The sequence below is a fragment of the Anguilla rostrata genome, chromosome 2 (genome assembly GCF_018555375.3).
Source record: "Anguilla rostrata isolate EN2019 chromosome 2, ASM1855537v3, whole genome shotgun sequence".
Taxonomy (NCBI): Eukaryota; Metazoa; Chordata; class Actinopteri; order Anguilliformes; family Anguillidae; genus Anguilla; species Anguilla rostrata.
In genome coordinates this window covers 54,235,897-54,249,316 of record NC_057934.1, presented here as the reverse complement: position 1 = coordinate 54,249,316, position 13,420 = coordinate 54,235,897, and the positions used below count along the sequence as shown (strand labels likewise).

Sequence of the window (13,420 nt, the reverse complement as noted above, 5' to 3'; positions counted from 1 at the left end):
TGCCTCGTCATTTGTTGTTTTTTATTCATTTATTGTTGTGTTATTCTTTTACTCTTTTATTATTTTATTTGTTGTTTTGCTTTTGTTATGCCTTTGCTCACCTCTGTTTGTTTACTTTTGTTTTTATAGCGTTGTCTTTCGGTCATGTGCAGCACATTGGGCTACAGCCACTGTATGAAATGTGCTATATAAATAAAGATCGATTGATCGATTGATTGAATCTGAAGATAATACGCTTTCAGTTCATTTATTTGAATGTCTTAAATTACACAGGGGTTGGTGCATTTTTATAAGTGAACAATCTTTTAATAAATGTATGTTTTATAAAAAATGTTTGGTTATTAATGTTTGAGACAGGCAGCAGACTGAGAGAACCCTCTCTACCAGCCAGCAGCAGGCCCGCTCATGCCCACCATATCAGTGCCACCATGCCCACCATGCCAGACACCGCAGCGATGGCTCTTATGCTTGGCATACAGTGCTGCATATTTCTTCTCAGACTGCAGTTATATCTACTTAGTGAAACTAGGGGAGGGAAGAGAAGAGCAGAAACAGCCTGCAGGCCCTGCCAATTAGTCCATTACACAAAGATTCAGAAGAGAGAGCAGGGAGCAGCTAGTAATGTGTCAATTTATTGACAGAATTTATGAACAAATGGAGCATGTAGCTCTGAAAGTGATAACCATCTGCCAGGCCAGCTAGCCACGTGGCTTGTCGCCATTTTAAAACTGTAAAACTGCTCATTTGGATCCATTGAGCCTGCACGTGCTCATTTACATGCCGATGTGGTAAATGTTTAAAATCTTCTTGCTGTCTGTCACCTTCTTGTGCACATAAAAGAATTGCATCAATTTAAAAATAAACATGCATATTTTACAAACTATTTGGTAATAAACTGCAAATTTTAGGGAGAATTTCAATTAGAATTTTATTCAGCATTTCTCAGGTTGTGAACACCTAATATCAAACCCTTTTAGCGCCTGTGGCAGACCTGCGCAGCGTACAGCGCTGCGATGCCTTGTGACGGTGTGTGATCATGTGACCGTAGCTGCGGAGGGCCTGGTACCTGCAGGGCTCTGTTTCTGCGCGGGCGGTGCTGTGGGCGGCGCAGTGGGTGGTGCTGCAGGCGGTGCTGTGGCCAGCTGCTCGCTCAGGCTCTCCATGTCCCTCCTCATGTTAGCGATGGCTGCCCGCAGGCTGCTGTTCTGCTGCTGCAGACGCTGGATCTCCTCAGAGGGGAATGTTCCGGAGCCTTCCGCACGCGGGCCCTGCAGCTGGGAGCACAGCTCAGTGTGTTTCACACACCCAAAGGCTGACCAGCTGAATACTGACACACCATGGCACTGTGTAGCACACACGTAGGATTTACCCTTTCAGTGCTGCTGCTTTCTGTGGTTGGGCAGTATGCTGACCATACAAAAGAGGAATCATTGTAGAGGAAACCAAGGTATGGGTTAATATGAGCATACAAATTTGCATAAAGTTATTAAAACACTTAATTGTCACCAATTCTGTGCCTGTTTTGAGGCATAGTGTAATTTCAATTGACAGCCACCAGGTGGAGATGAGAGCCCAATTTTGTTATCTGGCCTGTTACTTTATCAAAGGTAAAAGGCAGTCTAGCAAACATTCTGCGAATGTAGTCTTTGATTTTCCTACAGTAAATAAATAAGAATAACATCACTATGAATGTGATGTTATTCATATTTTGTGACAAATGATGTTAAAAATACAAATAATACAAATAATGGAAAACTGGTCAATAATGGTTGAGATCATTGGTTCTCAAGTTCGGTCCCTGTGTATTCTGGTATTCGTTCCAACCACAACTGCAAACCCAGAATTTTAACAAGTTGTTAATTTTTATTAAATACTCAATGTTTAGAGGGATTACTTACCCTTTTAAGCTACATTTTGTCAGAAATAGCTATGCATGCCATGAAGACTTGAAGTCTCACATCTCAAAACGTGACATTACAGTTTAATTATAATTCAATGAAACAAAAACCAAAGGATTATATACCACCAGTAAGGGAACTACGGTCACTCCAAGGTCAGAGGAGAGATCCTAGAAGCACTAGTGTATTTCGGGTGGTGCAAACACCTCCGCTGGGACAGCCTGCGTAGCTCCTCAGGTCAGATTAACATTTGGGCTGGAAGGCCTGGAGCAGTGCCAGCAGACTGGACCACAGGCAGGGACAGGAGGCAGCCACGCCACTTTTACACAGCAATGGCTTCCCCAAGGCATTTCATGCCACATATAACACGCCACTGGAAAGCCTGGCATGTTCACCACAGGCGAACGTGCACCTGCTTGGTGAGGAAGAATCGGGTCAGGACGGTCGGACATATCGGTTACGTGTGAAACACGTTACGTTCCGTTCAAACAAAAGGGCACTTGAAATATGAACACCCGGGTTATATTGCTGAGATTAAATCATCCCTATCAGCAATCTGCTGGCCTTAATTCAACAAAGCTTGAGATAATTAAAAAATGACACAAGATGAAGGATAATAAACAGCATCTGGTCCCTGAAACAGTGCCCACAGCATCTACATCTCCCAAAATAACGCGTGTAGTGTCTGGTCTCCAATATGCTGTCCACAGTGAGGTTTTGTCTTTCATAGAAAGTGAGTACATATTACATTCTATATTTAAGGCCTTTTTCGTGTACAGGGTGAAATAGGGTTTGTCTCTTATGCACTGCCCAGTATCGGTCAGACAATAAACCTGTCAGACAATAAATGTTAATAGATTCTATTCTAACCCCAGTGAACCCTGGGCAGGGTTCAAACAAAACAGGAACTAGACCTGTTTCGGTAAGTCACTTACCAAATCTGAACTGTCACGCTCCTTACCTGATCATTTAAGGAAGTAGAAACTTCCTAAAAGTCTAGATTTCTTCAGATTCCAGACCGCAGTGACGAGAAAAGAGAAAAGCGAGCAAACAACAGCAGAGCTGGGGTATGCGAAAGCCGTGCCAGTGTGAACCTGACAGTGATGAAGAGTAAGTCTGTCTGAGGAAACCTTTCTGCTTAGTGCACACAAAGTGCTGCGGTAAGGACAACCAAAAAACCTGGAACCATATGTGCATAAGACACATAAGGTTCCACGTTTTATTCCTATAGCATTATTTACTATTAATGAATTATTATTATTATTATCATTATTGGGAGTATCTCAATTCTTCACTTCATCAGTTCAGATGGAATACTGCCGTTTTTCCAATAAGTCACTCGCAGTTTTATCTGCAATTCTAACGCTGGCCCTGGTACTCTCGATGAGTTCATGGAAACTGGGGTTATTGCAGGGAATAATTTCACCATGATTGCACACTACTTCATTCTACATTTAAACGATGGAAACAAATACACAGCAGAATCAAATGTATAAAAACAAAAATACTGCGATCAGTATGCTTCAATTGGGTGCATAATCACCAAAATAATGTAATACTCAAAGAAAAAAAAAAATCTCCACACACCAAAAGATGCCTTAAATTCACATGAGCGATGACTTCTTAATGGAGGACTAAACACAGACGACTGTTTCATCCTCAATTAAAATGACGACTAAAGCGAATTTAAGACATCTTTTGGTGTGCGGAGCCTTCTTCTTTCCCAGACAATCAAATATAGTCTATTTAGTGAACATATGCACAATCCATCAGTTTATAGCTGTGCACAAATATACCACTCAGTTTGCATCAAATCAGATAAGACCACTGTAAAATGTAAGACCACCGCCGCAGCTAGCCAAAAAGATTCAAATGAGCCTGTGGACTTAAGCGTGAGAAGCAGAGAACAAACATTCGTCACTAAGGGGAAAGGGACGTCTCAAATGACAGGCCAATCGGTAATTCCACTTACAGGCATGATTGGCCAGGGAAACAACAGGCTGCTAACTCTCAGGCTGCTACCGAGATGAGTCAGCCAACTCCTGATGTCTGAGTTCCCTCCTGATACAATCGCGGGTCTTCACCGAGTCCACTTCAGCTCACTCACGCGTAAGGCTTCAACGCAGGCCACGAGTTTGTTGGAAAATGTACTGCGGTTAAAAAAGGAGGCGTGACATTAGGCAAGAGAGACTGTGATCCAGTAGCTGATAGGCCTAGATAGAAGTGTATATGAGAGACAGAGCAAACAGCTGTGGCTGCTTGCACAATGGCAGGGAAGAGGCAGACGTGCCGGACAGGGGGTGTAATGAGACCGCTGGAAGTGCCACATGACAGCAGACTAGAAAAGCAACCACATGAACGGGATCAATACATGTGGCATGAGCATGAGCTCAAACTATAAATTAAATCATGTTTACAGCGATGACCTCTGGCCTTTTCTTCTGTCCAGCTTATTTATGGGTGGCCTTTGTCTGGCACACTGAAATACCTTTCCTTCATACCCAGAATGGCAGAGTTGGAGGAACGTCCGTTTATTTAAAAACAAAGGCCGTCAGTGTGCTGAGAGTCACTGGAACACTATTCCGAGACTCTTGCACATGTGAAACAAATGACTGCTGCGCCAGCCAACAGAGGGAGACTTTCAGTCCCACTGCAAATCAGTCATCCTGCAAGTCATCTGCTATGTGTGTAACACATTTTACAGAAAGCTGCTGTGGGACATCACAGGTTTTAGACAGAAGCACGTTCTGGTCTACACTCTTGCAGAATTGATAGTGGAGTTTGCAGCATTAAGCTCGTCTGGTGCATACAACTGGGCATTCCAAATTGTAAGGCTTGGGGATCATCCAGGTGCTCTTTTTGCAAATAAATGTGTGGTACTGTAAAAGCCAATTGCTTCTCGTCTCAGTGCAGCTCTTCACAGCAGCTGCAGGCGGAGAGAGAGAGCACAACCCCCAGCATGCCCTGCAGGCTTAATGCCGCGGAGGGCGGTGTCTCTCACCTGAGCGTCTCGGGCGGGGGGGCCCGGTGCCCTCTGCAGCGCCTGATCCCTCTCCAGAGTCACGCTGCGCAGCACGGCCGTCGCGTCCTGCAGCTCGCGCTCCCTCTCCCGCAGCTCGGCCATCGCCTGGAGACAGAGCCGCCATTACGCCCCGCTCAGTGAGCAGCACCTCCGCTCCGCTCAGACCCCAAATGAGACGCCGCCGTAATAACTATGGAAATGACGGCTACTGCTGGGGTCGTTTTCTGAGCTGCGTTTTAGAGGAGATCCCAGATTATATACTGCTAACCAATCACAGAACTGAAATAAATGAACAGGACATAATTCAGAGACATAAAGCAAGACAAATTGCATGGCCATCATAAACTGCTGACTAAATACAAAACCAAGATGCTGAGCTGAGCATGAACAGGTGCAATAGGCAATGAAACGAGTCTTAAAGGCATATTATGCAGGATTATTTTTAGCCTGTGTTCACAATCAAAGAACTCTGCTCTTCTGTCTTCAACCCTGCCCTCTCACCCCCAGTCCTGCATAGTAATGCCTTTAAGTAGCTTGTTAAAGCCATGGGAAGCTATCAAGCTAGCTGACTACAAAGTTAGCTGTTAACCCTGGAGTACATCCTCTAAATCATCCTGTCTGTTCTCTGTGACACACAAAATGAGTTGACTGATTGGTGTTTATGGGTAAAATGTTTCTGATGTAATAAAACATATGTTCGTAATTACTGTCCAGTGTCATCAGGAATTCAGAAACAGATGTAAAGGTGAATTGGCTTGGGACGCTTTGGGGTGGTGAGCCACACAGCTGATGCTGCAGGCAGGCAGCGTGTGAGAGGCCCTCACCTGGTCCCTGGCCTGGGTCAGGCCCTGAATGAGCTCCTCGCTCTTCAGGTAGTGCCCCGCCTGCGCGTCCTCCAGCCGCCTCTGCCAGTCCAGCTCCACCTGCACGCGGGCCTGCTCCAGGGCCCGCTCCCGCTGCACCCCGCCCGCCACCTGCCGCTTGTACCTGCCGCCAGGGGGACGTCCCGACAGGGGGTGAGTGCGGCGTGCCCACGCGTGTCAGATTGGGCCGGCGGCCGCGGCCCCTCACCTCTCCACGTCCTCCTGGCACCCCTGCAGCTCGGCCCGCAGCCTGGCCTCCCTCTCCCCCAGCGTCTGCAGCTCCACGTCCTTGGAGACGGTGTCCTTGGAAACCTGCGCGATGTACACGTCCCAGCCGGCGCGCGTGGTCTCCAGCTCCGTCCGAAGCCTGGGGTGAATATCACATGCATGTTACACAAGCACAAGCTAGGAGCAGGCAGCGTGGAATAACGAATGCGCTAAGTAACAGGAGAATGGAATAATGAAATGCATTTGCGTAAGAGTTCCTTGTTCATTTTTTTCGAGGAGCGCTTAATGGTACACATCCGCGCTCGCGCTGTAGTCTCCAGGGCTGGTGCGGAAGTGCAAAGGAGTACACACTCTCGCCCGAAGCGCGCGATGTCCCCAGATGCTCCTTTTCACGCCCCAGCCAAGCTTGCACAGGCCTGACATGGAGGAAAATACCTCATGTGCAGCTACAGCAAGCACACCGCAGATGCCAGACTGGCCATTGGGGGTCGCTAGAGAGCAGTGAGATGCGTTACCCGGTCGACTGAACCGTCCCTAACCCTGGATGACACTACTGTCCATTATGGGTTGCCCTGCAGGGCAATCGGCTCTACAGTCAGCTCTGTCACGGGATACAATCCCAGACCATGGAGGCCATCTATAGACTACAACAGTGGGCCAGATTCAATAAAATGCTCTTAGACGGTTTCATGCTGTGTGGAATTCAATAAAACCCCCAGATTTAATCCAGCTCCTTATCTCAGTAAAGTCTACTTCACTAGTTTGTTCGCCAAGATATAGCAACTAGAAGAGTCGGGGGTCAAAGAAAGTGAGTTTTCAACAAATGATTGATTGTGACTGACTGGTTTCATTTGACTGCATTAAAAAATCAGCTGGACAAGGTCATTACAATCAAAGCCTAATGTTTTCATCTACAGCGTAATGACACAAAGGTACAGTATTTTGATTTCACTGCTTGTGCATTTTAATAAACGGTTTCATTTACTCCCAACAAGCAGTTTTGCTCAGAACAAACCTCTACCTGGACACATGTTGATCTGGATATGCTCAAAATTGTACAGGTATGAAAAGACACCAAAACACTGCTAATATCATTTGCAAAATAATTCCTTCCTATTGCAGTAGCTGCCATTGTTTTTTAAGCAATTTATAGTAATTACATTGATGAATCTATTTGCTAACTACGGTAACATTAAATAATACATCAACATTATAGTAGTTGCCAGTGCAAGGTCACTGACTTACTGTTTTCCTTGATTTATATATAGAAGGTATGAGGTAGGCAACATTTATTCAGTGAAAAGACCAGCCACCCAGCAGTCAGGAGAAACACAAGCAAACCCCTGTGTGGTGAAACCAGCTTCAGCAGTTCAGCACCAGAAGGTGCACAAATGTATCCTTGTAAATCAGGGGACTGATTGACTCATTGGTGCATCTAAAGACAGGAAAATGAGTCCGTTTCTAAAGCAACGTGGAGAGCTGCTCGACTAGTGGAGCGTACCGCGCACTTAATAGCTCTCATCTGGCGCAGGAGCCAGGCATGCATGACAACAGCACATGACAGGGATGAGTGGGCCAGTCACAGCCCAGCTCCACGCCTCCAGTACCTGCTCTGCTGCACTGCATCCAAGGGTCTCCATCATACAATACAATTACATACATCAAGCTCTGTCGAGTACAAACATACGAAACGGTGTTAACTGCTACCTACTTGTCCGTGACTTGGAAACGTACACCACACCTGAAATGAATGTCTTTCCCCAAACTAGTTATCAAAAACGTGTGTTTTACAAACACTTCGGCTCTACGCATTTAGAACAGCTCTTCTAATGCTTCCCTCAAACACATGCAGTTACATGATTACACCACCCACACAGTCACATGCTGTGAATTTACTTCAACAGAATATGGCAAGTGCACCTTACATCAGTATCGTACTGCAGCTTCTTCAACAGCACAGTGTTCACCATAACATCGACAGACACGTCCTTGACCTTCACAGTTTGCCTTGTGTAAGATTCCAAAACCCCTCTGAGGCATTCTCCTTACAGCTGTTATTAATACCCCTGGAAACAGCCTTCCCTGTCTTCTGAATGGTACACATGCACTCATTAGGAACTCATTATGAGTAATGTGACCCTGAGCACAGCAGGGTCATATAACAAGTAGGCTACTTCAGTGTGATCAACTCTAGGTTTTAGATGAGCGTTTATGCATTTAGAAATTGTGAAAATCTGAATTAGCACTTTTCTAGACCACTCCTCTGGTCAGTAAGAACTCCACCCTATTTAACTACCTTTTCTCCTTTCCTATAGTGATCTGTAGACAGGGAGTGTATAATACAACAGGTGTGATAAGGCAGAGGTGAGATCCATAAGCAGGTGTCAACGTGTAGAAATTAGGGATGCACACCAATACTGGTGCTTAATCAGTATCAGAAGATAATAGCTTCCAGTGCCATGAAAAAGTATTCGCCCCCTTCCTGAGTTCCTCTATTATTGAATGTTTGTCACACTGAATGGTTTCAGACCTCTAGACCAAATACCAATATCAGACAAAGGGAACCTGAGTAAACACAATACACATTTTTTTAAATTATCATTTCATTTATTAAATGAAAAAAGTTATCAAACACCCATATTACCCATGTGAAAAAAGTAATTGCCCTCTTAAACTTAACTGGCTGCACCACCTTTAGCAGCAGTAACTGCAACCAAATGCTTCCTACAATTTGAAATCAGTCTTTCACATTACAATGGGGGAATTTCAGCCTACTCTTCTTCGCAGAACTGCTTTAATTCAGAAAAATTGGTAGGTTTCCAAGCATGAAGTGCTTGTCAGGATTTTGACTCGGCCACTTTGACAGCCATCTAGATGTGGATTGCTTTTGTGTGTTGGATCGTTGCCTTACTGCATAACCCAATTATACTTCAGCTACAGTCATCCAGCTCCCAAGGCAGCAGACTTCCTGGATGAGTTGTCGCTGCGCCCTTGGAGAAATGTTGGCAGACTGCCACTCCTGGGAAGATCTGTCACTGTTCCAAGTGTTCTCCATTTGGAGATAATGGATTTCGCTGTGGTTCGGTGGAGTCTCAGAGCATTAGAAATGCCTTTGGAACCCTTTTCAAACTGATATTTTTCAACAACTTTTTTTCTCATCTCTTCTGGAATTTCCTTTGATCATGGCATAATGTGCTTGTAGAAACTTAGTGCTGACTACATCACTCTGATAGTAAGGCTCAATATGACTGAGGTTTTGATTCAACTGTGGTGGCTGCAATAAAGCCTGCAATCAGCTGAATCTAATTATCAATTCAATTTGGTTAATTAACGTCATTAATGGGCCAATTACTTTTTCACATGAGTGTTTGATAACGTCTTTCATTAAATTAAATAATAATTTTAAAATGGGCTTTTTGTTTTCTCAGTTTCCATTAGTCTAATTTACATTTTGTCTAAACATCTGAAACTAAACAGCGTGACAAATAAAAAACAATAGAGGAAATCAGCCTGATGCTAAGGTTATGGCTAATGTGATGGCCTGTAAATGAAGTTAATAAGTCATCTCAGATGCTCTCTAGACTCATAAGCTCCGCTTAATAAAAACGTAAGCAGGTTTAAATTTTTTTTTTTTTTTTTTTACCTTTGTGCTATAAGTGTGAAACAGCACCATCTGCACCAGCCAGTTAGTTAAATATCAGATCAGATATTGATATCAGCCCCAAAGATTCCACGTCATGCATCCCTTTTAGAAATACACCAATAACGAACTACAGATTAAAGATCTAACCATTCCAGGGATCCTTGCAATTCATTGCAGGGTGCGACTTAGAAGGAGGAAGACACTGAACACATGACTGCGATGACGTGAGGCGGGAATGTGCACAGCGCATCAGAGGAACCTGACACGGCCTGTTGGTCACATGACCTGAGAGCACCGGCGAGCCCGTACTTCTCCAGGTGCTCCTCCTTCTCCCGCAGGGCGTCGGCGTGGCTCCACTCCGCCCTGCGCCTCTCCATCAGCGCGGCGTCCAGCGCGGCCTGCAGCTCCCGCGCGCGGGACTCGGCCTGGCGGAGCTCCTCGCTGTGGGCCTCCCTCAGAGCCCCGATGGCCGCCTCGCGCTCCCGCGCACAGCGGTCCAGCTCCTCGTGCCTGAGCAACAGCGACTGTGTGACACACCCAGGCTACGCTACGCTACGCTGCGTCTGCACAACGCTCGGCCCGCAAAAACACTCTTCGGGGACAGCTTATGAATTCATACAAAATATTTCCCATTAGTTATTGGGTGAAATTACATTTACCATAACACATAACAGCTATCTGGGACAAAAGAGTAGTATTTTTACATATTTTAATAGTTTTAATCCTTCACAGACTAAAGAATCAGTGAAAACTTACTTCCTATTGTATATTTCCTCTTCTTTTTCACGGTTAAGTTCCATTGTACTTAGTTTGTCCTCAAGCTCCTTTATTCTGAAAAAAAAAATACATACAAGTCCTTATCATCTCACAATACATGACAATAACGTCAAACTATGTAGGCTAATCACAGCAATTGCAAGTTTCTGTTAATAATGCTAAGCTTTCGGCTAGTATGAGTTCATAAGACATTCTACAGGCCAAAAGCTCAGTATAAAATCAAATTTTTATTTGATTTTATACTTGTTTATCTGCGTTGGACCTGGACATATTTTGATTGACAGATGTGCAGAAGCTCCCTTTATAAACTACGCAGGCTAACATTAGAATACGAGTGGATCTTTTAATAGCAACAGCTCGTTAAAGAAGTCACACAAGGCAATCTTGAACTTCACATCAACTACCTCAGGGGCAGCCCAGTCATTTTTCCACAACTCTGGGTGCCAAATCTAATTCCTTGTGTGGTTGCCCGCCCCTCACATGGTGCCATTACGCAGATTGAGACAGGAGGGTGGGACTGGCAAACACAGAAATATCTACTGATCCAGCAAAGAGAGAAAAACAGCCTGAGAGGGTTACTTACACAAACTCTTGCATTCGTGGAAAAGTGATTTGACAAGAATGACATCATCGCCAGTCTGGTGAAAGGTGCTTCCTTTCAGAACAGCCACAATGACATGGCAGATCTGAACTGCTGAACTTGAACTGCTTATGACTGATTTGACTATCTCAGCACAGCAGCACAAGAATCTCAATCCCTTTCAGTTTATGTCTTCTCACCAGCTGAAGTATCAGAAGCATTTGCGTACTACAGTACACATGTTTGAATTAGCCTTATCATTTAATAATGTTCACAACCAAAGCTTGTTTCAACATATTTTTTGGCTTTGCGAAATGTGCTTGTTCTATCCACATTTATAATGCAACTCTGACAACGGACAGAGCCAGTGTTTAGTCTAGCTTGCATCACCTCATAAAACAAATTCAGCGCAAATTATCAGGACTCTTAATCCATCTGCAGTGAATCACCCCTTTCAGAATATTTTCCATGGTTATAGAAGAGGCTTTCATCTACATGAATTTAGTAAAACCTTTAGGTACACAGACCTGTCAAAACATTGGGTAACTTATTCAATGTTTGCTAAATTCTGTATGCATAAGCCACTTCTGTTACACAATTTTTTTCTGATATGCATGTACCAGTGCTCTTTTCTTAGTGTTAGACTGTTCTGTTCCCATTTAGATTATGCTGAATGCACAGTAAATAAGATACAAGAAATGTATTAAATACTCTATCATAAATGTCCTGCCTCACTAACAAAGGATTTCATGCTTTTATGTCTAGCCAGTGACTTATCAGTTTGTAATTTGCAAGGCTATCCCACTGCGACCCTGTGATTGAAATCCTATCACCTGGTCCTGTGACCTGCCCCTGACTTTTTAAATGGGCACTTTAATATGGTTGAACTCCGCACCTGTTCCTCAATGACAGAAAGCCCCCCACAGCAGTGCAGCGCCAGCTTTTAGCAATCTGGGCCCTGCATGCCTGGCACCGAGGAATGACCCTGCTTTTCAGTCATCACTAAAGCCAGTGCCAAGTTTGCCAACCACGACGCTGACCACTATTGGATGAGGGGGCATTGAAAGGGCAGCCAGCGTATAGTACAGTTTCCACCCCAGCAGGGCACAACTAATTAAAACAAAAAAATGGACTCAGCATGGAAATTGCAATAATAACTGAAAATAAAACTACAAAATGAAACAAGAAAATGAAAGTACAGGGCTTCCCTATTCCCTATACCAGAGCGGACGGCGCTGAGCGCTCTGCCTGCGGCTGCAGCGCTGCAGTGAGAGGTGGGGTACCGGGCGTTCTTGACGGCGGTGATGTCCTTGACCTCCCAGTCTTTGCGCTGGATGTCCTTGTGCGCCACGCGGCACTGCTCCTCACAAGCCTGCAGGGCCTCCGCGGCCTGGCTGTGGGCCTGCGTGTGCACCTCCAGCTCCTTGCTCAGGAGCTTCACCTGCACGTTGAACATTCTGTATTAAACCTTTGAAGAGTAGGTTTTTTGGAAGGTTTTTTTTTTTTCTCCCCCCCCTAGAATTCTAGGTCAGCGTTCGAGAACTCCATTACATTCAATTACTCCATTACTTTGAATTACTAGCCCTTGAAATTCCACCCCAAAGTCTTTCGTCACAATAGCCGATCAGTTTTAAGCAAACAATCAACCTGCTTTACTCGACTCGATGTTAATTCGGTAAGAATGAAACTGGGGAAAACTAAGTATAAAAACAGGTAGGACTGCCGTTTGATGGTGCCTTGGTAGCAGAATGGAACTCCATGCGAGACCACGCACAGAGGTCTGGCTGCAGCAGAGGCGCTCACCTTGAGCTCGTGGGACAGCACGGTGTTGCTCATCTCGTCGGCCCGCAGGTTGAACTCGTGCTCCCTGCGCTTCATCTCGCTGTCGAAATCAGCCATCAGCTCCTGCAGCACAGCATCAGGGCTAGCACTGCTGCTCGCACACGCTCCAGTGTGTAACCGCTGTACGCTACTGCTTTACACTGAGGTTAAATGTGCTCATGAACCAAGACCACGCTTAAGTCTGCTAACCTTAGTCTTAACTTAAGTCTCAGTGTCTAATAACACATTCACACATCACAAAAGCGAAGAAATAAATGTACATCCAGAGAGAAACTAAGCTGGGCTCATAAGCCTCTGATAGGACCAGCTCATGTTCCAGAAACGCAATCCCACGTTCCCTCAAGCCCAGCGGTCTAACAAAATCGAAATGAAGTGACTAGCACACATAAAAATCAATGGCTTTTATGACTGAGTGCAGAACACCCATTTAATCATTTTTAATATGTTCGGACACATTTAGAAGTGATAGGATCCAATAAAAAACGTGTTGCGCAGTACGGACTGGAATCCTTATTGGATCTATTACACATCACCTGAACACTAACAAAAGTATGTTGACCTTTGACC

General features: G+C 44.8%; 1 protein-coding gene across 5 annotated transcripts in view; it reads right to left on the bottom strand.

The window, feature by feature from the left end:
* ccdc57 (coiled-coil domain containing 57) overlaps nt 1-13,420 on the bottom strand; it is a 61,581-nt gene that overhangs the window by 16,004 nt on the left and 32,157 nt on the right. For 4 of the 5 annotated variants that reach the window (XR_010328430.1, XM_064323110.1, XM_064323109.1 and 1 more), the window contains exons 4-11: nt 12,815-12,916; nt 12,295-12,452; nt 10,411-10,485; nt 9,964-10,164; nt 5,992-6,150; nt 5,745-5,907; nt 4,900-5,025; nt 1,067-1,274 (exon numbers count right to left, since the gene is read on the bottom strand). Coding sequence is in view for 4 of the 5 variants with exons in the window: in XM_064323110.1 (XP_064179180.1) it covers nt 1,067-1,274; nt 4,900-5,025; nt 5,745-5,907; nt 5,992-6,150; nt 9,964-10,164; nt 10,411-10,485; nt 12,295-12,452; nt 12,815-12,916 (1,192 nt within the window). In the remaining variant the exon portion in view is untranslated. The remainder of the gene's footprint in view (nt 1-1,066; nt 1,275-4,899; nt 5,026-5,744; nt 5,908-5,991; nt 6,151-9,963; nt 10,165-10,410; nt 10,486-12,294; nt 12,453-12,814; nt 12,917-13,420) is intronic. The other variant, XM_064323111.1, reaches the window with a different exon arrangement.